The following is a 23,541-nucleotide window of genomic DNA, read 5'->3' on the forward strand; positions in this document are numbered from 1 at the left end:
AGCAGGTGCACGAGATCATTCAACAGTCGCTCCCAGGGCTGTTACAGCAAATACTGGCCTCCCTTATTCAACAAGCTCTCGCCCCTCTTGAGAACATGCTACAACAGTTAACAGCGCGCCTCCAAGTCGTAGAAGAGGAGCTCCTTCCCCGCAAGCGCCATACCCCTACCACCGCAGAGCCAACGAACGCAGAACATGTCTAGGATGCGCCACCAATCACCTCCAACCCCTCAATCACTCACAATATGGCAATGGAACTGTAGAGGTCTCCGTCGAAAACGCAATGCCTTACTTCAACACATGCTCATCACCAACAACAAACCGGATATTATTACCTTGCAAGAAACTAACGGAGACTTTTCCCTCCCGGGATATGATCGCTATGTTCAGCCAAGCATTATCCCAAATAGGAAAGGGACGCAACCGCTATCCAGCCCGCAAACCATGACAATTACCTACGTAGACAAGACGCTCCCCACCGTCCAGCTGGATACGACGCATCTTAATACTTCTGAAAAAGAGCACGTAGCTACTACTACGATGGTTGACGGTAATAACATCACTATTGTAAACTGCTATTGGCCGCCCAAACAAACAACTGCCACGCTGCCCGCCTTCCATACGATGTATAATGCAGCTCGTAGCTCAGACACGCTCCTATTGCTTGGGGATTTCAACTCTCCCCACCCCACCTGGGGCTACACTCGAACGTCCCCTTTAGGGCGTAAATTGGACGAATTTGCCAGCCTCCATCAATTCACCCTTATGAATGACACCACATCTCCCACGAGGCTTGGCTCCAATCAGGAGGCTGACACAAATCCCGATCTTACCTGGATTCGAGGTCCGTTAATCGCCGCCTGGGACAACACCGAAGAAACTCTCGGGAGCGACCACAACATTATCCAAATAAGTGTCCCTCTCACTCGGTCATCAAAACGAAACGGTTCAAACAGGCCCACAACAAGTATAACGAATTGGCCGATTGTCCGTAAACGCCTGCAAGAAATTGACACAAGCGGCATTACCCTTGCTGAATGGAGCGACGTCATCTTGACAGTCGTCCGTAAACACACCAAAAGAATAGCCCGCACCGAATCCAATCCCTACATTGACCAGCACCTCCTAACCCTCTGGAGAAAGCGTCGTGCTATTGTCAAACGCTGGAAACGTGACAAGCATAACGGCGTGCTCAAAGAACGCCTTTACCGCCTCAATCACGAAGCCCAAGAGTATGCCGACAAGTTAGCCACACAGAATTGGCTTCAAGTGTGCGAAGGGCTCAACGGCCAGCTTCATATGGCAAGGGTCTGGCAACTGTTTCGCACACTACTGGGACAACAAAAACCAAAATACACCGTCCAACGGCTTCACTTAGCGATTGGAGGCACACCACATGATATCACAGAACAGATCCGTAACGCACTGTACCCCCCTTGTAGTACCACACGCATCGACATCATTTACACAGAAACGGCCCCAGAAGATGAGGATGAAGGAATCAACTCGGACTTTTCTTCCGGAGAACTAAACATGGCACTGCATCAACTCAATCGCAACACGGCCCCGGGACCCGATAAAATTACATACGGAATGATCCGCAACCTGCCTGACGAGAAACTTGCAGAACTTCTCGACCATATCAATCGGGCTTGGAGATCAGGAAACCTACCCCCCGAATGGAAAGAAGCTCATGTTACCCTCATTCCAAAATCAGGAAAACCACCCAACACACCCGCCAACCTCCGCCCTATTTCCATGACATCGTGTGTTGGAAAACTAATGGAGAAGATGGTGCTCGCTAGACTGGAATGGCACCTCGAAAACAACGGCCACCTGCCAGCCACAATGGTGGGATTTCGAAAGCATGTGAGCACACAGGACATTGCCAAGCGCATCCATGAGGACGTATACGCACAGCCAAGTGCAGCCCAATTACGCACCATCGTAGGAGTAGATATAAAAAAAAAGCATTTGACAATGTGCTCCATGACGCGATACTTCTCAGCCTCAAGGAAACTAGACCGGGTATCCGTATTTTCAATTACGTAAAAAATTTTCTAACAGACCGAACCATCTGCATCTTGGGACCCGATGGGAAACCATCTCGGCCTTACCCACTTCACAGAGGCACACCACAAGGGTCTATATTATCACCAACGCTCTTCAATCTAGTGATGAAAAATCTCCCCGACAAACTGAACGCTATCCCAAATCTTCAACACGCCATATACGCTGACGACGTCACACTCTGGTGTACAAAGGGTAGCCCCGGCGAGCAGGAATACACGTTGCAACAGGGTCTCGATATCATCAGCGGGCACGCCCATGACGTAGGACTCACCTGCTCAAACGAGAAATCAGAATATGTAGTGGTATTAGACAACAGAACCAAGAAAAATAACCAATATCGCAACCTAATTAATCTGACAGTAAACAACTTGCCCATCCCTCGCCGTAGCCACATCAAGGTCCTGGGCTTCATCCTCCAACAAGACGGTAAAAGTACAGAATGGGTCAAATCCATCATTGCTCAAATTAACCAAATTCACCAAATGCTCCGCCGCGTGACGCGACACCATCAAGGCCTCCAAGAACACGAATTACGCAAAGTAGTGGAAGCCCTCGTGTTCTCACGCGTCATGTATGCATACCCTTTTCAGCGCCTTACCAAGACACAAGCCAACAAAATCGAAACAGCCAACAGAAAATGCATCCGCATAGAAATGGGAGTGCCTCTCTACGCTCCCACAGCATTAATTAATGACGCTGCCCTCCACAACACGCTTGAAGAAAAAGCCTCAGTTTATCATGAAGCTCAGCACCACCGACTAACAACTTCAATGCAAGGGCGGGAGATTCTTCGCGCCCTCGGGTATCCCACCGACCACCTCCCACCCATCACTCCCTCGCCGCCACCCTGGGAAAGCATACCAAGAATCACTGTGCTACCCATACCAAAACACATGAGTCAAGCCACAGATCAAGAACGTAGAGCATCGCGCGCTCAACATCTGCCCGAACCAATCCATGACACCTACTACACGGACGCCCGTTTTGTGGACCATACAACGACTACGGCATCGGTTGGCCCCTGCACAGCTCACGTACGGCATCACGTCAACGTCCCCTCGCCCACAGCTGCAGAGACTCAAGCCATCGCAGAAGCCATTACACTTCACCAGCATCGGACCGCCCACATTACAGTCCGCACGGACAGTCAGGGAGCACTTCGAAGCTTCGCCTCGAATGACATTCCATCCCCTGTCCACACTAGCCTGACAACATATATGCACGCGCATCCCCACCTACACGTTTTCCTCGAATGGATCCCTGGCCACCAAGGCATAGAGGGTAATGAACGAGCTCACGCTCTGGCCCGCGACGCTCATTTCCCGGGCAGCCCTCAGCCGTGGCCTGAGGAATACAATCCAAAAGAGGATAGAGCAATGCACCATAAAAGGCGCCGCGAACATCTCGGCAACCTCCGCAAAGCAAGAATGGTACTTCCCTCCCCATCTAAATTTATGTCACGGAGACACGCTACATATATTAGACAGGCGCAGACATTGTCCCTCCCCTGTGATCTGTTCCTCCACTACATACAAAAGTCACCAGGCCGTCCGCACTGTCAGGTATGCGGTGGCTATCCGGACAATGAACATACATATTGGCGCTGTGTACGGGCGACCTCGTCTTCCACATTTCTTTCGACCAACCCCTTCCCCCCTGATATTCCCTACTCGTGGTCTAGCTGGGCCGCTCCCCCTGAAAACCTACGGGCAGCCCTGTGGTCCCTCTTGGCTGCCCACATTGAAACTCTTTGTGCACCTCCGCCAAGCCCACCACCGTCGGAGGACCGTGGAACACCCCCTTCCTCCGTGGACTGATAACTCCGCGGCTCGGACTTGAGCTGCCTAATAAAGTTTCATCTCTCTCTCTCTCAGGAACGCTGTCCCGCCTGACAACCCTACGCAAGGCCTACTGAGTTCCCTGAGGACCACGAATTCCCGGAGCCATGGGGCGCGGTAAGAGACCGTCCACCGCGATTCCTCAGCACCCCGCTGAGCCGGAGGGAAGCTCGTCGCCGCCGATACCTGAGATAATTCCTTGCCCTGGCGAGGCTTATCTCAGAGCTGGGAAGATTGCAAGCGGGGCGGGCCATTAGCGCCATTTAAAGATGATAGTATGGACCCTATGCGAAATTGCTTGGTGATCTAGCAACACTGATGTAAACAAGACCGTCCGCCATATTGGTACGGGCGACGATCGCGAAGTCTCGCATTGTTTACTGTGGAAAAGTAGGTGACGGTAACGCGGTATGGCTCAAACTGGACTGCGTTTTTCGGGTCCCGACCACGGATTGTGGACGAAGGACTCGTCTGCGCTCCCGACTGTGTCTGAGGACTCACACTACTCGTGGTGCCGCGCCGAAGACCCATCCGAGCCCAGCGCAGCAGGCATGCCGCCTAGCCCCCGAGCCGCATTGCTCGCCTTCATCGGTGCGGACAAACACGTGCGACTCGCAGTAAGTAAATCTTTGTTTTTTACTTGACGCGAGTTAACCGGTATGAGCATTTGTACAGCACTTTGTTCACCGTTGTTTACCATGTAAATGCGTAGCGGGGACCCTGTTGCAGTAACCCTGGAAGAGGAAAGCGACAATCGCCAGACCGTACCGCTAGTGGGTGGATTAGGTATTTTCAAATGCTGTACATCGAATTTACGGGACGATTTTTGGCGAAGATGTTTACGGAAAGGTTGCGGCCGTTTTCCGTGACGGTCGTCCGCCCGTGCGTTTGCCGCAAAGCATTCGTGCTTTGCGGCGAAGTCAACTACAAAAGTGCACATGCGCCTTGAATTTTCGTTTTTGTGTGTGTTTTCATTATTTATTGCGCATGTCCTGCCGCAAAAATCTGTTTGTGCGTCTGGCTTGTCCTTTTTTGGCAGTGGGGTGGTTGTGGTAGCTTCTAAAGCGCATGTTTTGAGTGTGCCCGAACAGATAATACCGTAAAACCTCGTTAGCTCGAACTCACTGAACTAAATTTTTTTTTAAAATTCGATGGGTCATCGGTATAACCAGAATGTTTACCTGTTTATCTGGAAAGGTTTTGGAAGTGAGTTCCAGATAATCATAATATTGCTTGCTTAAGTTATGACAAACACGAATATGCGGGTACTGGTATCATTACCCACGGTGAGGTTCTCTTGAAAGTACATTAACAAATCATGCAGCGATACTTGCACGCTCGAACTTGAAAAACAATTTTGACATCATTGCTGTTTGAGGTGTAGATTATTGCCCTTGCAACAGTGTTAAGCAAGACACCAAATCTGGTCATTTTGAGTCGAGATGTTCCTTGCGGCCACTGCTTTCTGCTCTGTCCCTGTAGCATAAACTGTAGCGGATTAGTCCTGTTCTTCCCTGAGTGCTATTTACTGTTACTCTCTCTGTTCTTGCAGGTTGGGCCTCATCCATGTGGTCAGCAGCTGCTTTCGCTCCCAGATAAAAATTGACCGGCCCTATGTTGTGTGCCTCACCTCTGAGACGGACAGTGGGGCGATTGTGGAGGCAGCGTGCTAGTGCCCGGCGGGTTGCAGTGGAGCATGCAGTCACATCCTGGCAGCTGTACTCGTCCTCTTGCAAGCCCAAGGTTTTAAAGAGGCGCCACCGGAGCTTGCGTGCACAACTGCCACAACAGTGGGGACGTCTGAGACAGCAGGGCATCAAGCCAGCGAGTGTCCAAGACATTGACTGGAGAAGCCCGCAAGAAAATGGCCCCTCCCTTCCCTTGCCAATGCGTCTGTTCGGCGCACGTCGAGTGCAGGAGCAATGCGAGCAGCAATAAAGTGTCTTGCAAGCGCTCGGGAGAAAACTTGGTAGCCTTTGGAATGGGTTTTTTGCCTCAATTTTGCTGGCCTCACCCCCCCCCCCCCACACACACACACACAGTAACAGAAACGAGGACTGGCATGTCACCTGGAGGGTCACCTATGAGCTACCAGCTAGCATTCAAGCAACATCACGCCGTGGTCATCTCGCGAGCACGCAGAGGCTGGGCAATGTCGTGTTTACTAGACCGCTGCATGCAGGGGTGCGCGAATGCTGTTCCATTTATATCCACAGTTTGCTATATTGCACGCGCTATAAATCAGCGAAGTATTTTAATTTACTAGGATTTTCACTGTGGATACAAAAAAAGCAAAACCACTCAAGCTGATGCGCGGTGGACTGATGTAACTCGGGCCGTTTTTTTTTTTTTTTGATGAAAACTTGAACATTTCCTCACCTACCTACATCAATGGCCACTATCATTACGCCGGAGGCATGCATGCAGTATGTGACAAACTAGAGGAGTGAGTGTGTATTTTAGTCGCAAAATATTCGACAGTAAATACATCGCGGCTGAAATGACAATGGGCAACAAGTTAACTTGACGTAAACAAACCTGTCAGCCCGGCAAATCGGGAACCAAGTGCAGAAACTCGAATTTTCCAACGTCAGATCATCATAAAACAGTGTACGCCACTTCCGCAACGACAGGCGGTTAAATGCACCGAAAAGAAACTAACAACTTACTCCGATACCGTGCGCGCCCGCCACAGAGGAAATTTTCAACCGCGCCGTGACGGCGTAGTGCGGCAAGAAAAGTTTACAGCCCTAGGTAAGATAAAGGCTCGTGTAGGGGCTAAGCGGTACCATCTAACAATGAAATGAAGCGGGCGTAGAGCCACAGGGACGAGTGAAGAAATGATGATGATGATAAATTCTTTTATTAGGAAGGGGAGGACCGAAGGTCGCTGGAGGGGGAAGAGGGGGAATAGGGAAAGAGGTAGACGCCCACTAAATCATGCTCGCCAGGCCACTGGCAACGCCAAACTGGGCTAAGGTCACCAGGTGTTGAGGATTTAAGAGAATGTCCCTATGTAATGCTTCTATATCTGAATTTTGAAAAACATTATGGTCCAGTCTAGGAATATCAAAAGCGGAGCAGTGCAGCACAAGATGGTCCATATTTGCTTCACACACAGTGTGACAAAATGTACATGTGCAGGGGGCAGCGGTGCCAATGCCCTTCTTCCTGTCAGCAAGTGTCTGCCACTTATGGATGATATGAGGTGTAGTGGCCGTGTTGGCAAGTACTTTGTTAATAAATATTTCTTGCGATCGGCTGAGGGGTAAATTCTTAAAGATTTGTGGAGGGGTAATGCTTTTTAATCTCTCGCGGTGAAGAAACCGGAGGTAGAATCGTACTCGCGCCATTTCGAAGTGGCTGCCTGGCAGCGAGTCCGCGTAGGGGTGGTCGCGGAGGTCGGGAGATCCGAGCAGGAGAGGCTGGAGATGTACAGGTAGAACTCCAGATTGTGAGGTGGCAAGAGCATGTGCCACCTCGTTACCGCCCCCGCATCCCCGACGTGTCCCGGCGTCCAGGTGACCCTAGCGTCAATGTCGTTCCTCTGCTTGTGCTGGAGTATCTGGCGGATGCGTTGAGCAGTGGCGTCGTCTGTTTTTGGGTCCTCAATGCTACGTAGTGCTTCAAATGAGTCCGTATATATGACGGAAGGCCCGGTGTTGTCCCTTAGAGCTGTCCAGATAGCCAAAAGTTCTGCTTGTGCAGGTGTTGCGTGGTCCAGTGTGCAGACGTAACGTCTGGCTTCTCTGGTTGAGGGTTTGTACCAAGCCAAGGCCAGACGAAATCCATCGAGAGCGGCATCAGTAAATACTGCATTGGCGTTGTGCTCGCTCAGCTTATGCGAAGCAATCTGAGCTCTGCAACCGAAGAAACAGTTGGCGAAGAAGACAAGGGACTAGCCGATTCTCGGATGGTAGCACTGTGGAAGAAAGCTAATAATCTGACACATCAGTACAAGACCAACGGTAAAAGATATCAAACCCTCCGTCAGATCAGAGACACCTACAAGCTCATCAAGCAACACGGGGAAGAACTCAGTAGAGCTCAATGGGTCTCTACCTGTGAGCGGCTTGGCAAAGTTAAAGGAATGAAGCAGCTGTGGGCAGTCGTCCGGAAAATGCTCAACAAAGGCAGAGGCCCTTCTCCGCTAGAAACTCTTACTCTCCGCCAAGACACCGATACGCTCGAAGAGGAAATCATTAAATCTTTTTTTCCTCACGCCAGCCTTACGCCACCTGCTCCCATCGAAACACCCAAGCTCGAGTTTACAAAAGCAGAATTAGACGACCCCTTTACGCTGGGAGAACTTCATGCCGCCCTTAAGCATGGCAGAAGTGACTCAGCACCGGGACATGACGGTATTACTTGGAAGATGTTGCGAAACTTAACCGAAGACACTGAGACAGCTCTGCTGAAAATCATAAACGAGCAGTGGACCATGGGAACTGTCCCGGAACACATGCGCCTTTCAATTATTAATCCAATACCTAAACCGGGAAAAGACCCGACAAAAGTCACCAATCTCCGCCCCATATCGCTGACACCAACCATATGCAAACTCGTGGAAAGAATGATACACACCAGGATAACCCACTACATCGAATATTGCAAGCCAGGCTTACATCCGTCTCAGGCCGGGTTCAGACCCAACATGGGAACTCATAATAACCTCTGGCTGCTTCGGAGGGTCCTGAACCGAAACGCAAGAAAGGGACCACCAGACTACATCCTGGCAGTCGATATAAAGAAAGCATTTGACAATGTCAAGCAGGAACACATTCTATCTAATCTGGCCAAGATTTACCCCAGTCAGCGTGCTCTCGATTGGATTGCCAGATTCCTCGAGGCCCGACCAATTCGACTTCGGAGCACCAGCAGTCTCCAGCCTGTGACATATTATCTCGATCGCGGTGTCCCTCAGGGTTCGATTTTGGGTCCCCTGCTCTTCAATGTAGCCATGCTTACTGTGGCCCAAGAGCTTGAAACTAATACTGGTGCCCGCTACAGCATGCATTTATGCCGACGACATCACCATTTGGACAGAGGGACGGGACTACAGTGGGAATATTGAAGATATGGCCACCGAGCTCCAGGCTGCGCTAATTGCACTTGAGGAAACTCTTCCAAAACTAGGACTTACCTTAGCACCGGAGAAAACAGAACTCCTCTGTGTCAATGGAAGGCGGAGTGCCCTCCTGGCAGGAGAGGCAATCACGTTAACACTGGGACAACATGAAATTCAGACTAAGCATGGACATGTCAGAATTCTCGGCATTCCTATACACAGCTGCAACACGGGCCGTCATTGGATCATGGAACTCAAAAAGCAATGGCCTGCGGTCCTACACGCAATCAAACGCGTTTCCAATAAGTTCGGCGGAACACGACAGACAGCGTGCACGATCCTTTTGAGATCTATTGCAATTGGTAAGATCACCTACGGGGGTACAGTCGTAACCCTGTCAAAAACAGCTGAAAAGACAGTGCAAATTCTCCACCGACACATCCTTCGGACCATCACGGGCCTTCCCAAGTTCACCGATCTACGGAAGCTACGGGACCTTGCACCCCTACCGCCAATCGAGGACATAATAAGAGGCGCTCAGTCGTCATTGGACAACCGGCTGCACCTCACAATACAGGGCCAAGACACCTTGCTTTGGGACACCCGACGAGTCTGTACAGAATCCCGGATCACTCCAGGCGAAACAACGACCTTGAGTTTTCCTACCCTGCACCCCTCCAAGACTTGCGCGCCCCCCGCAAATGACGCCACTTCAGCCAGAGAGCACCTTTCTCATAGGCACAATCAGTGAAGAAATAAAGCCTAATTTTGACAACGTGTGGTACTGTTTCCCCGCTCGAGCGCCGCTGTCAGTCATAAATAGGTGACGCACGCTCAGGCTTCATTTATAATACAAAGGCTGAACCACGGAACTCCAACGCAGCTGTATTTTTCATCCGGACAGCGACTACGAAATCCCGCGCTTAGCGAACCAATGACAAATACTCGCTCCCAGCGCAACGCGCTCAGCGTGTCACAAAGGTTGCTCGCGCCGGCGTAGTTCGCGTCAGAAAGTTCGTTCAAGAGCGTGGAACTTCACGTGCCTTTTCTCCATCTGGACCGGTATTTCCTCGTTGCGTGCACTGCGGCACGCAGCAATGCTACGGCATTGTAGTCCATCAACAAGTGCGGTCAATGCCCGCCTTCTATGTTTTGCTACTTGGTTTCGGTTTCAAACGACCGTACCAAAATGGCGGACCTAGTTACCGGAGTCGACGTGAGATGGCGGGGCGCATTTTGCATAGGGTCTATAGGCGCGCTAGCTGCGCGCCACTTGCCGACGTCGGCAGCTTTTGGAAACCTGGGGCGGTATTCTCGTGTTTTGTCCGTTTTGTGTCGGTTTCATCAGTGTACGTTTTGAGCAAGCCCTTATTGAGCGGCCGCTTCTCGGAGCAGACTAATTTTCGTCGCCTTGATGGTTTGCTGGCGGAGCAATAAACACACAAAAGATAGCCGTTTAAAATGTGTTTACAAGAACAGTTGCGCGAAAGTCAATCCAAAGCCCACCTACAACTGGAAGTACGTCACAATAAAACGGACGCAAAACGGACAAACACGGGAATACCGCCCCTGTTTTCGCCGAGAACAGCGCGTTTTCCTTGCCGCAGAGCACGGCCGGGCTGGAGCGGCACGCCGCCGCTCTAGCCCGGCCATGCGCAGAGCGAATAAAACCGAGACCCATTTCCGCCGTTCGGCGGAGTGCAAAGACCAATGAGGGATGACGGTTGCGATGACGTGTAGTGACGAATCGCGCCTGAGGACTTGCGCCAATGGGGAGACGCGCTGCACATGGCGGGAGCTTCGAAGAGCTCGGGGCAGCAGGCGGGCACCGTTGCAGATGTTTAGACTTGCCACCGCGGTATATATTTTTGATGGACGCTTTCACAAGCGGTGCGAATCACGTTTTATAGTGCGCTTTTGACCAGATTATAAGGTCTTTTCTCGCATGAGCAACTCATTTGCGCCTCGTGCTGCATTTGAACGAGCGGTTAGAAGCGATCGCTGGAGGTGCCTGCACCACTTCACGCCTATACTCGGTTACAACTCAAGAACGGCACCACCTCATGTAGTGTATCACTCCGCCAAAGCGCCGGACCCGTGACGTCAGTTCGCGCGCGTTTTGAAAGGGGTTTGGTATGAATGCGTGATATCGTCTGCCTTGTCTCACGCAGTTAAACGCTCATTAAAAAGGTATTACGTCGTGTAAACATATAATTTGCATAGGGTGTAGTCTTGCAGAAATGGTGTTTATCGGTTCAAACGCCTCAGCCTTCAAAGCAATGCTATATACATTTCTGTCCAGTAACTATTGACCTTTTGCAATTCCGCTTTTTTTATCAGCACCTCACGCTCTGTCAAACCATATCAGGTGGTGTGTGATAAACGCTGTTTGCGTGTTTTATAACGTTCGAGCTCTTGTAGACTAATTTCTGATAAGCTGTGGCCCGTTTAGGAAACAAGCTGATATTTTAAATCTTCAGTGCTGTTATTCTGTCGGGTGTAATCTATGTGTCGTAAGTCAACTTGTTTTCCCTTTTTTTTTTCTTTGTATGTATACTTAAACGTTCTGCTTTACTATGCTTCGTACTTATGTCAGTGTTATTTATTTATTGCGGTTTCCGTTGCCTGCCAGGCGCTGCCGCTCAAGCCCAATGCGGCTTTGGCAGACCTGCCTCCTTGTATTTTTTTCAGTATTTTGCGCAATAAAGCATTATTATTATCATTATAATCAACCAATCGGCCAGGTTTGTCAAACACACGCTGCCGGGCTTTCAATTATCAACCCTATAACCTCAACAGCGCCACAGTCAACGCTTTATCCCTAACCTAATCCCTGGTGGGTACGTACCAACCACTTCGAAGGCAATACCACCACCACCATCATCATCATCAAGTTGAACAAATTCGACAGCAATAGTCACGCCACCAAGCTCGCCAATCAGAGCGTTGGGAGTGGCTGGCCCCGATTGGCTGCGGACGCGCGCGTCGAATGTGAAAAGCATACCCCACCTTGTCCCGTCAGTCATTCTGGCCGTTGCTCTCGCGCCGTAAGCTGTCTCCTGGTCGGGCTCGTCACTGCCAGTCTTTGTGGTCTTCCTTCGGTGTGAAGCTCCCGCAAACGGTTCCAGCATGCGAGAGATCGTCCACATCCAGGCCGGCCAGTGCGGCAACCAAATAGGAGCCAAGGTAAGACAGCTTTATTTCGTGCCGCAATTTGGGAAGTCTGCGCAAGGCGGGACTGCTAGGCCTAACCGAACGCGAAACCAGCCGCCGTGGCCACGACCTTTTCGCAGCCATCAGCTGCAATTTCTCGCGCCTTAGTTCAATGCGTGTTCTTCTTTTTGCACGATCGCCTGTAATCAGGCGCGCATTTACGCTGATTTTTTCCTGTCACACGTTCCGAGTAGGGGACGATGTAGTTAGCCACGCCCGTTAACGATGCCGGAGCGATGACCCCAATGGGATAGTTGCCAGCAAAGCCGTCTCGCGGCCGGGTCAGGGGCGAAGTTTTGCTGCGGGCTTTGCGCGTTTGGTAACGCGCAGCTTTTTTATTCTAATTGCTGACCTCCCGGTTATTTCATGCGTGCTGGCTTTTCCGCTGTAAATCCCAGTGGTTTTCACGCCCAAGCCGACGTTTGTGAGCCGTTCGAATTGTCTCAACTCCAGGGGTTTATGCAGAATTTCGATTTAGGGGGGGGGGGGGTGTTTGTGGTTGTGGAATCTTTTTTTTTTTTTTTTTTGGGGGGGGGGGGGTGTCGAAGTCTTTCTGGGGGCGTGTTAGTAGGGGGGGTGTATAAATCCCTGCCCAACTCGGCCGTGCCTTCGTTGACCTTTCTCAGCGTGTCGAGGCAGCTTGCTATCCGTGTTTGCTTCTACAGAAATGCTTGTCTTATTTTCCATGCTCATTGCCGCTTCCCGCATTTCTTATCGTCTCGCGAGAGAGCTTCGGTTTGCTGTGTGCCATTCTCTTACCGCACACAACTTAACACGCTCAGCTACCGGGCTTCGCTACTCGGCTTGGCTTGGTACCTATAAACGGCTCGCTGTATAGGGATTCGTTAAAGCGGATTGGCGTTTTCCGGGTTCGCGTTTTTTTTTGTCTTCTACCACTGCGGCTGCGCCGCGTTTATTACCATTTTTTTTACTTCTGTGATAGTGTTCGACGGCACCCCTCCGTGCACGAGTGCACGCAGCATTGAGGCTGCCGTTCGCGGCGGGTAATAGTTTTATTCATTGACTGTGTGGCAGTGCTAGTAAGATCGTTCACGTCGAATTTAGGGATGTTTTATTAACTGCGAAGTGCGCCGACGGCTCCTTATTGTGCCAATAATGACCATACCGTCTGCGGTCTTTCAACAGTGATTTTCTTTGGTGAGCCGAAATTTCAAGTGCCCGTTTCTTTAAGATAAACCGGTCTTTTTTTCAATTTTTGAAACTCCTATTTTGTTCTTAGCTTGTTTTCTGCGCTCAAGCCGTATTTTTTTCTCCCGCTGTTTAACTGGACTTTTTTCGGCATTTTGCTTGTTAATTTTACTTTACTTTCACTTATATCCGAGATTGTTGACTCCTTTCATGCACAATGTGCCTGTTGCCCGAACTTACGGAAATCACAATGTTTATTATTTCTTTTTTTTTTTTTTGCAAACGGTATCTAAGTAAATATTTTTGCGGAAAAATGCCCTTCTCGGCGTTGGTACCCACCTCGGTGCTGGTCACAAGCGGTTTTATTTTCTGCGTGCAGCTAGCGTGCTTCCCTCGACGTTTGTTGCGTAATGTATTTTGAACCAATTAAGCAGACAGGTTGCGAACCTCTTGCGCGTGCGCTATTTAAAATCTGCCTTTGCACGACTACAGGAAACGGCATACCGCGTTGAAAGAATCTTGCGCGCGCGCAGGTTTCTGGCTCCCACGTGATTATTCGAGAAATTTATTGTTGGGGCTCTTTCGATTCGGCGTACCTAAATTTCGCTTGAGTAGACGTGGATGCAATTTGACTGGTGCACTATATGCGCCGTCACCATGCACGGGCTTCCCGTGAGCAATGTCTCGTCATTCACGAGCATTCAATTTCTTGTTAGTTTGGGTTTGGGCTAGTTGGTAGCGGTAGCGCCAACAAAACGACAAGTACAAAGGGGGGCGACGGGCACAAGCGCTAACTTCCAACTGAGTTTATTGAAAAAATGCGTAAATTTAAAAACACTTATCAAAAGAAACAGATAGGAAAGAACAGAAAAAAAAAACAGCTCATGACAAAATTTGCTTCTTTGCTTCTTTTGACAAGTGTTTTTAAATTCACGCATTTTTTTCAATAAACTCTGTTGGAAGTTAGCGCTTGTGCCCGTCGCCCCCCTTTGTACTTGTCGTTTTGTTGGCGCTACACGAAGTCCTGCATTTAATTTCGCCTGTCTGCACATGCAAGCAGCGCCTCTGGGGCCCGGTTCCTTGCAAGGGCTCGGATAAACAGGTTTCGCAACTCGCACGTGCGCACCGCCGTGGTGGCTCATGGGGCGAATTTCCCCTGCGAGTTCGCTGTTTCGGCGCCGCCCGTGCGGCGAAAAGATTTCATTTTTTCTATTTTCACTGCTGCGACATATTTCCAAATGCTAAGCGGCGTTCACAAGAGGAGTTCGACTCTTCCAAACATTTGGAAATTCGTCACAGCAACGAGAATAGATCGTTTTGGTGCACGAGCGGCGCCGCAGCTGCGAATTCGCAAGCGAAATTCGCCCCATGTAGAACGGGCTTCAGGCGTTGTGCAGGTGAGCCCAAGGACGCAAGTTCGATTCCCGGCTGTGGCGGCCGCTCCTCTGATAAGGGCGAAAAACGAAAACTGCCGTTTGTCCTATAGATTTAGACGCACGGTAAAGATGCCGAAGTGGTCAAAGTGAATCCAGAGCCCTCCACTACCGTGCGCATTATCGCCTGTCTATAGCGTCGGCGCGTTAAGCCCCATAATCAATCAAGCAAGCTCGGACGTGTGGTTGCGAGCTGTCCCTTGTCAGACTTTCTATATTATCGCTGCTCTTGGTTTTTTTTTTTTTTTTCCGGGTTGGTGCTTGCTGATCTTGACTGTTCAGGCATGTTTACTGCACATTAAACCTGGATATAATGAAGTCGAAAAAATTCGCAATTTTTCGTTACATGCAGGTGTTGAATTAAGGCTCGCGTGAATGAAGTGGAAATGAAACAAATGCTAGACATAAGGGATGGTGACTCACCGCTCAAGGATTTATTTCATGGTGAAAAACGGCTTTATTTGCGCCTGCTGTTTTCCCCCGAGCTTAGGCACAACACAGCACTCCAAAGACGCTAGGTCACTTAACCCCGCATTTACAGGCTTAACTTAAGTACCACTTTTGACACTTTTCGGTGCCTTAACGCGTTTCAAGGACCAAACTGATGCTGAAAAGCCGTCTTTTCGCGAACCTGATGCTGTTTTCCGCACTCAAAATTTCTCGCACTTGAGACGGCCGCAAGGCTGGCTCCACTGAACTCCGCCATGGACCGGCGTAGCGGCAGAAAACAGCAAGGAACACACAAGACAGACACTATAGCCGAGATATTGTACCAGGCGGCGACGTTCTTCTTTCTCGCCTGTGGAGCCGGCACTTGAAATTGCGAGCTTGTCTTGAATTTTTCGTTTTGTGGCAGAACACAGATGGCAGTTTAGACACGCGACTACACGCCGACAGACAGGCCTAGCACCCAACCGATATCGCACTTCTCCATTTCTCCAGCCATTTTTTACAGAAAAAGTGGCAAAAAAACATGGCTCCGCGGCGTAACGAATTCGTTACACCAAAGTTAACCGTCGCGACGCCTTCGTTACATAGAGGTCGCGAACACGTGGGTTTCAATGGGGTTGGCAATGGAGAATTGAAAACTTCACCCGCCGCGGGGGCTGGCGTTGCGCTGCTGAGCACGAGGTCGCGGGTTCGATACCCGGCCGCGGCGGCCGCTTTTCTGATGGAGGCGAAAAGCAAAAACGCCCGTGTGTACGAGATTTCGGCGCACGTTAAAGATCCCCAGGTGGTCAAAATTAATCCGGAGCCCTCCACTACGGCGCGCCTCATCGCCTGCGTTGCGTCGGCGCGTTAAACCCTACAATCAATCAAATCAATCAATCATTGAAAAACTTCGTTAAATCCAGGAATTCGTTACATCCAGGTTTACCTGTAGCTGAGCACCCTTGAAACCATCGTTGCCTGTATTCCTAGCGCATGTACAGTCTTTGTCAAAATTTTGTGGGCCACGGTGACCCTGGCCGGAGCAGGCGTGCGGTCGAGCAGGGGCGCTGCGCTTGCGACTGTCGGCTGGTTACGCGGCTAAAGAGGGCGAGGGGAACTATCGCTTTTCCTTTCGTAGTAGGGCTGGCGCGATAAGTGCAGCGGGGCCGGCTTCCCAGAGCAGGCGCACTTCGCTTCAGCGCAGGCACTTTGCGCAGCACTTGTTGCTCGGGCACACTGCAAAAGCAAGAGCAGAAGTTCCCCTCGCTCCCTTTAGCCACGCAACCAGCCGACAGCAGCAAGCGCAGCGCCCCTGCTTGGCAGCGCTCCGGCCACGGTCGCCGTGGCCCACAAAATTTTGACAAAGACTGTAAATCGCCCCCCACGTATCCTCAGGTGGCGCAGGGAAATAACAAGGATCTCAGCTGTACAGCTCAGTGATCACCACAGCTGCTGACAGGTATACCGTTAGCCGGTTTACGTTACCGTCTAGCGTGCGTGCGGGAGGCGTCTGCGCATGCGCGAGGATTTCTCGCGAAGGGTAACTTACCGTCACAGGCGTTACCGTTGACGGCGAGCTTCCTGAGCACACGACTTATACCCTCACGTCTTGATTACAGCAAAGGCGGTGAGCTCGGCGCTGGATGCTTTGTACAGCCGATAAAACTATTCCTAGTTGATGTTTATCGCGTTTTTCTTGCTCAATAATGCACAGGAGCACGACAAACGATTACATTTCTCAGACGAGCGAGCAAAATGACCGTCCCTACTCGTGCCAAGCCTCGCCTGCCTTAAATAGTTGATCGGTTTCTAAGCTCGCAAAGTGCTTTTGAACGATGAACTTTATTGGCATCATGTTCAGAATACACAATGCCGGGTGCTGGAAGAAAAAGCTATCTCAAGGACAGCTTGACGGAGCTGGGGGTACAGCAGTGTTCCACAGTACATATGCCGCGTAGAAATATGCGCCCCCAAATTTGGCCTGGGCTAGGTAGTGCAGGTTGTGTAATTACAACAAATTTTACTCACTACTTGCCGAAAGCGGGCGTAAATTTCAGCGTATACCTTCTAATTCTACTCAGTAAATGTCTCTCTATAGGTGATAGCTACAGTATTATAACAACTAGTGTTAGTGAACGCCTCATCCGAAACGTGAAACATTCAAAGCAAATTGAGCAACAAAATTGTGCGTGATTAGCTTTGATATCAATTTAAGAGATGCCGCTTCCTACACCATGGCGGCCGGAATACACAAACCCGTAAACGGTGTGCTAAAACGTGGCGTATCGTTTTCAGGGGTAAACGAAAACTTCGGCTTCGGGTAACACCCTAAGAGGTAACGCAAATATGTAAACGATCTGATAACTCTAGTTTATCTTATCTTTGTTACCGTGTCAGCGTGCCGTTTCCGTTGTACTGAGACCCGACTGCGCATGCGCGGGCAAGGCTAGGCGGGCCCCCCCTCAGCGGAACGAATGCGTGGAAGAGGCCATGGCGAGGCGGGCCGCCCTTCGCCGGAACTAAGTCACCCTACCGTAACGAATTCCCGCATGTCCAGTCGGCTCCCGGTACTCTGGAAACGGGTACTGTAACACTAACTCTGTGTCGCGGCTGGTGAAGCCATTCCATTTTACCAGCTATACCAGATCGTGCAGAGGTTACAAAAGTTGAGAATAGTTGAAAGTTGTTTGGTTACGCATTACTTCCTTGACGCATTTCAGAATTCTGGGCTGTTTTTTGTCGCGTAAGTGCACCTTTTCACTATTCAGCCCTCCCCTAATAATCTGTGGAACTGCACCACCTTCGCATTTCTGTAGTGCACTTAAACCTCTTCCCCCACCGCTTTCTTTGTCTGCAGTTCTGGGAGGTTATTTCCGACGAGCACGGCATCGACTACACTGGGAGCTACCACGGAGACTCGGAGCTTCAGCTCGAGCGCATCAACGTCTACTACAATGAGGCCTCTGGTAAAGGTTCATGTGTAATATCCTCATGGGCAGCGTATATGGCGGGATAACCGCCGCTGCTCCCCGATGTTGACAGATAAAAACTGCGTAATAATATCCTGGGTATTAATGTATTGCCCAGCATACTCGAATCTACTGTCCTTCTGCTAAGGGCTGAATGCCCTGACCAGATCTATTTATCACGTATTTTGAATACTGAGTTTTGAGCTGACCGCGCCTCTGTTGCCTTGTTTCAGGAGGCAAATACGTGCCTCGGGCCATCCTGGTGGACTTGGAGCCCGGCACCATGGACTCCGTCCGGTCTGGACCGTATGGCCAGCTCTTCAGACCCGACAACTTCGTCTTCGGCGAGTATTCCCCTCATTACCCTCGCTGTCATTACTGGTCGGATGGGCCAAATCAATTACTACCTACTAAAAGATGCCAGCTACCATCGCCCTCCATAACGAGAGCAGTAAAATACCTATAGGAAGGGCGTCAGAGAAGGAGACACAATCTCTCCAATGTTATTCGCAGCATGTTTACAAGACGTATTCAGAACTTGGATTGGGAACAGGTGGGAGTAAGGGTTAATGGAGAATTCCTCAGTAACCTCAGATTTGCTGATGACGTTGCCTTGCTAAACTCGGGGGACGAACTGCAAAGCATGCTTTCCGCACTAGACAAACAGAGAACCGTGGGACTGAAAATTAATATGCAGGAAACTATTTGAGATAGGTGGCGAGGCAATGGAAGGGGTAAGCGAATATATCTACTTGTGCCTAGTTGTGACCCCGGATCCCAACCATTAGGCAGAGATTAGAAGGATAAGAATGGGGTACAGTGCTTTCGGCAGGCATTCTCAGATATTGAATGGCAGCCTACCATTGTCCCTGAAAGAGAAAGTATGACAGCTGCATGGGCGACTCGGCGAGCATTGGAGCGGAAGATGATAGGTGTACCATTAAGGGACAAGAGAGCGGAGTGGGTCAGGGAACATTCGCGCGTTAAGGTCACATTAGTCGAAATTAAGAAAGGGGTGCGGGTAGGACATGTAAAGTGAAGGCAAGTTAACCGTTGGTCATTAAAGGTCATTAAGTGGATCCCTAGAGGAGGCAAGCGTGGCAGGAGGCGGCAGAACGTTAGATAGGCAGATGAGATCACGAAGTTTGCGGGGATGGATAGGTCGCAGTTAGCACAGAACCGGGAAAATTGGAGATATATGGGAGAGGCCTTTGCCCTGCAGATGATGATGATGAAATGTCGGCGATTATCAGCCTGAATTTCCAAGTTTTGCCTTGCCTAAGCCCTTGTACTTCCCACTCTCCGGTTTCACACCTCACTCGGTTGTTTGTTATATCTTGTGATGGTACGCCTTTGTTTCGAACGGTGTTCTTTATTGACCAGGCAGCCACTATCGGCCTTTCGGTGCTTCACAAACGTTGTCCTCTCTCTAGGTCCCTCATGTGTTATTGTTGCGTCCCATTTGAAGAGCCTACTCATCCTGGCCTTGCAGGTCAGAGTGGTGCCGGCAACAACTGGGCCAAGGGCCACTACACCGAGGGAGCAGAGCTGGTGGACTCTGTGCTCGACCGAGTGCGGAGAGAGGCCGAGGCGTGCGACTGTCTGCAGGGCTTCCAGCTCACCCACTCCCTCGGAGGAGGTACCGGCTCGGGCATGGGCACCCTGCTCATCTCGAAGATCCGGGAAGAGTACCCGGACAGGATCATGAACAGCTTCAGCGTTGTCCCCTCTCCCAAGGTCTCAGACACGATCGTGGAGCCCTACAACGCCACCCTGTCGGTGCACCAGCTGATCGAGAACACCGATGAGACCTTCTGCATCGACAATGAGGCCCTCTACGACATCTGCTCCCGCACGCTGAAGCTGACCACGCCCACTTACGGTGACCTGAACCATCTCGTCTCTGCCACCATGTCGGGTGTCACTACCTGCCTCCGGTAGGTCCCCCTGTAGATGCTTCGGTTAAGTCCTTCCTTTTAAAGCAAAGCTTTCTACCTTTACCAGCCAATGGTTTCTTCGTGGCGTGCGCGACAAGAAACTCCCAACGCGGATCGGGAGGGGCAGGGCGCTTTTCGCTCGCGGAGCAGTGTAGATGGCACGGCGAATGGTTATCCCTCGTTCCCCGCGCGCAGGTTCCTGCACAAACCTGCGGGCGCGTCGGTGGGACGACAACCAAGCCCTAGCTTTTACACCCCGGGCAGGCGCTTCTTTTACACCTAATCACGGCGTTCTCGAGATGTCGCATTCACATACTGCTGCACATACCGCGGCATCACCCACCCAACATTACCGCCTCCTTCACAGACAACTTCCCCCTCCTCACCCCTCCCTCACAGCCGAGGCTGCCCACATGTGGCGTCTTCTTCAGACGCACTCCTTTCCCCACCGCAATCTATTAGTGCATACGTACCCTCACCTCTTTTCCTCTCCCAACTGTCCCTTGTGAGACGCGCCGTACACGCTCTAGCACTCACTCTGCGAATGTGCCCGTGACCCTTCCCCCCCCCCTCCGCCCTCCCCCACCCTCTTAAAACAGGCTCTGAGGTGCTCGGACCGCGACCGCTAAGAACTGGTCACCGGTCGGGCCCTAGACGTCGCGGCGGCACTCTAGGCCACTGCCACTCCACCACCCTAAAACCAGTTTCACATAGAGTGGATTCTGTCTCTGTCTCTCTCTGTCTCTCTCTCTCGGCGGGACGGCTTTGTCGTCTGCTTCACCGATTGCTGTTTTGGGCCCGTTTTGGCGCAGCTTCCCGTCATTGCGCGCTTCCTACGCACGGCTTGATTAACTTGTTCAACAGCACCTCCTGGGTAACCCGTCGGGATTAAGTTGTTGTACAGCAAAGATGCGTTAACAATTGGTTTGCAGCGCGGAAAAACAAAATGTAGAGACCACATGCAGAGCTAGCCGCTAGAGAAACGCTACCTTTTGCGCACTAAGACCAATTTGGTTGTATTTTAGCAGGTATTAAAGGGCAAAAGGAGCAACCGGTTCCGATAAATAGAGATTATAAAAGTTCCCTAAGCTTTCTCGCAATTTGAAAACTTGCAAAACTAGTTCAAATCGGTATAAATGCGAATCGCTAAGCTCACGTGTCGAATTTTTTCGATGTCTGCGCTTGTGTCGCGCGGTGGTGTAGCCCCGAACTAGCACATCAGGATGGCTAGCTTCTGTTGTCTCACCCTTCCGAAGACCCTTCTCTCCGTTTCATTTGTGCCGACGCACGGCCGCTACTGCGTTCGGGACGCCGCCCCCGCGAATTGCGGGTAACGGCTGGCAGAATCTGATTTCACTCTTCGTAGAGCCACGTGTGTTAAAGTGACGCCGCATTGGCAATTGGTGTGGGTGTCGTTTACAGCTTCGCTTTCTAACTCCCATCACAGCGTGGATTGGAGCCATTTTTTTTTTATTTCAATCTTCGCATCTCGCGCTTTGCCTTCTTCCCTTTAACGCACGCAGGTTCCCTGGACAACTCAACGCCGACCTGCGCAAGCTGGCCGTGAACATGGTCCCCTTCCCGCGGCTCCATTTCTTCATGCCCGGCTTCGCTCCACTGACTGCCAGGGGTGCACAGCAGTACCGGGCTCTGTCTGTTCCCGAGCTCACTCAGCAGATGTTTGATGCCAAGAACATGATGGCCGCGTGCGACCCTCGACACGGCCGGTACCTCACCGTGGCCGCCATCTTCCGTGGCCGCATGTCCATGCGGGAGGTGGACGAACAAATGCTCAATGTCCAGAACAAAAACCCCTCGTACTTCGTGGAGTGGATCCCGAACAACGTCAAGACAGCTGTCTGCGACATTCCACCTCGTGGCCTGAAGATGTCGGGTACCTTCATTGGCAACAGCACTGCCATTCAAGAGCTCTTCAAGCGCATCTCGGAGCAGTTCACTGGTACGTCCTGGGTTGCTTTGAATGGCCTCCGAACTTGACGTGGCTATGTGGTGTATGAAACTTAGACAAGTAGGCATGTTTGCCGTTATGAAATTTTACCCAGCGTTTGTGTACACTGTTTAGCATAACTGGTTTGTATAAAGCCTGTAAGGCGAGCATTCTCAAAGTTGATGTAATAGTTAAAATGTCTGCTATAAGTTATATGCTACTGATCCACGCGTATTTAGTTCTCCAGGCATGCTTTGGAACTACGCTTTCCACCAATGCTACTCTGAATTTCTGGGGTTTTACGAGCGGAAGATACAAGGTGCTCGAGGCGCTATTAATGGGCCCGGAATAATTTCTACCACGTGGGGATTCAATTGCGGTATTGGTGTAGCCTTTAGATTTCACTCTGGTTCCTCTTCATAGGAGAGACTTCTCTTGAGTGTGCACTCAGTCCTTGATTGTCTGGTATCCGTCTCGCCTCTTTTCCGTGTTCTCTGCGCAGCCATGTTCCGCCGCAGGGCCTTCCTCCACTGGTACACCGGAGAGGGCATGGACGAGATGGAGTTCACAGAGGCCGAGTCCAACATGAATGACCTGGTCTCCGAGTACCAGCAGTACCAGGAGGCGACGGCCGATGAGGAAGGAGAGTTCGAAGATGTGCCGGAGCAGGACGTCAATGCCTGAACGCCTCCGCGTTCCACTTTGTTTTGACCCGTGTGTTTCCTTTGTTTACTTTTTTTTTCGCTTCCTTGTTCTACTTTCGTGCGTGCTTTATTTAAACCCGTGTGTTTCCTTTTACTTTTTCTCTTGTTCTCCTTCCGGGCCTCATTTTTTTGGTATTTCCTGTCTTTTGTGTCCTCTTTTGCCTTTTTCTCCGCCTACACTTTACCTTCGAGGAAATAAATTTTGTTCCTCCACTTCATCCTAATGTCAGTATTTATGACCATTAAACATCCTTAGCTGTCAACTGCAATAGCCTAGTTTTCAGGGGGTAAACCCTTACCTGTGTAGGTAGCTGCTTCGGTTTTACCAACACCACCTGATTTCAAAGCACCCCTTGCCTCATACGTCGCATCCAGAAGCTCCCCCAGGAGCATTTAAGGAAAAAAAAAGCTAACTTCGCTGCTTTTCGACCAATCGGCTTGAAGTTTGGGAGGTTATGTAAAATAAAGGCCTACTAACCGTGCGAAGAATTTCATACAGAAATTTGTTCTTAAAAATAAAAATCTTAAGTTAAAATTTTTCTCTGCCTAAGGTACATTTTTCAGAAATGTTTTAGCAGGTAAATCGCTGAAACATTTTTGTGTTAATTACCTCAGGCTTTCCTCCGAGCCAAAATACTAACCGTTGATTTTTAAAAAAAATGCACCTAGCACTAACACAAACTTTATGGTTTTTTAGAGAAAGATGAATAAAATAACATGCTTATTCTGGTTCAGAATGTGTTGCAGCATTGATACGGAACTCGCAAAAAAAAAAAA

The 23,541-nt window shown here is 50.4% G+C and overlaps 1 protein-coding gene across 1 annotated transcript; it reads left to right on the top strand.

Moving 5' to 3' along the window:
- Positions 1-11,992: 11,992 nt before the first annotated feature.
- On the top strand, positions 11,993-22,982 carry LOC144138185 (tubulin beta-4B chain-like). Its single transcript, XM_077670351.1, has 6 exons — positions 11,993-12,165; positions 18,064-18,172; positions 18,409-18,519; positions 19,668-20,112; positions 21,636-22,072; positions 22,563-22,982. The coding sequence occupies exons 1-6, from the start codon at positions 12,109-12,111 to the stop codon at positions 22,742-22,744; spliced, it is 1,341 nt and encodes a 446-aa protein (XP_077526477.1). The 5' UTR covers positions 11,993-12,108; the 3' UTR covers positions 22,745-22,982.
- The last annotated feature ends 559 nt before the right edge of the window (positions 22,983-23,541 follow it).

The sequence above is a fragment of the Haemaphysalis longicornis genome, unplaced genomic scaffold (assembly GCF_048455015.1).
Source record: "Haemaphysalis longicornis isolate Haplotype H1 unplaced genomic scaffold, Haemaphysalis longicornis Haplotype H1 scaffold_5, whole genome shotgun sequence".
Taxonomy (NCBI): domain Eukaryota; kingdom Metazoa; phylum Arthropoda; class Arachnida; order Ixodida; family Ixodidae; genus Haemaphysalis; species Haemaphysalis longicornis.

Excerpts from the sequence above, each read along its gene's own strand:
- LOC144138185 (XM_077670351.1), top strand. The coding sequence starts at position 12,109 with ATGCGAGAGATCGTCCACATCCAGGCCGGCCAGTGCGGCAACCAAATA. Across the intron at positions 12,166-18,063 it reads GCAACCAAATAGGAGCCAAG|TTCTGGGAGGTTATTTCCGA; the intron begins GTAAGACAGCTT and ends CTTTGTCTGCAG. Across the intron at positions 20,113-21,635 it reads GGTGTCACTACCTGCCTCCG|GTTCCCTGGACAACTCAACG; the intron begins GTAGGTCCCCCT and ends TAACGCACGCAG.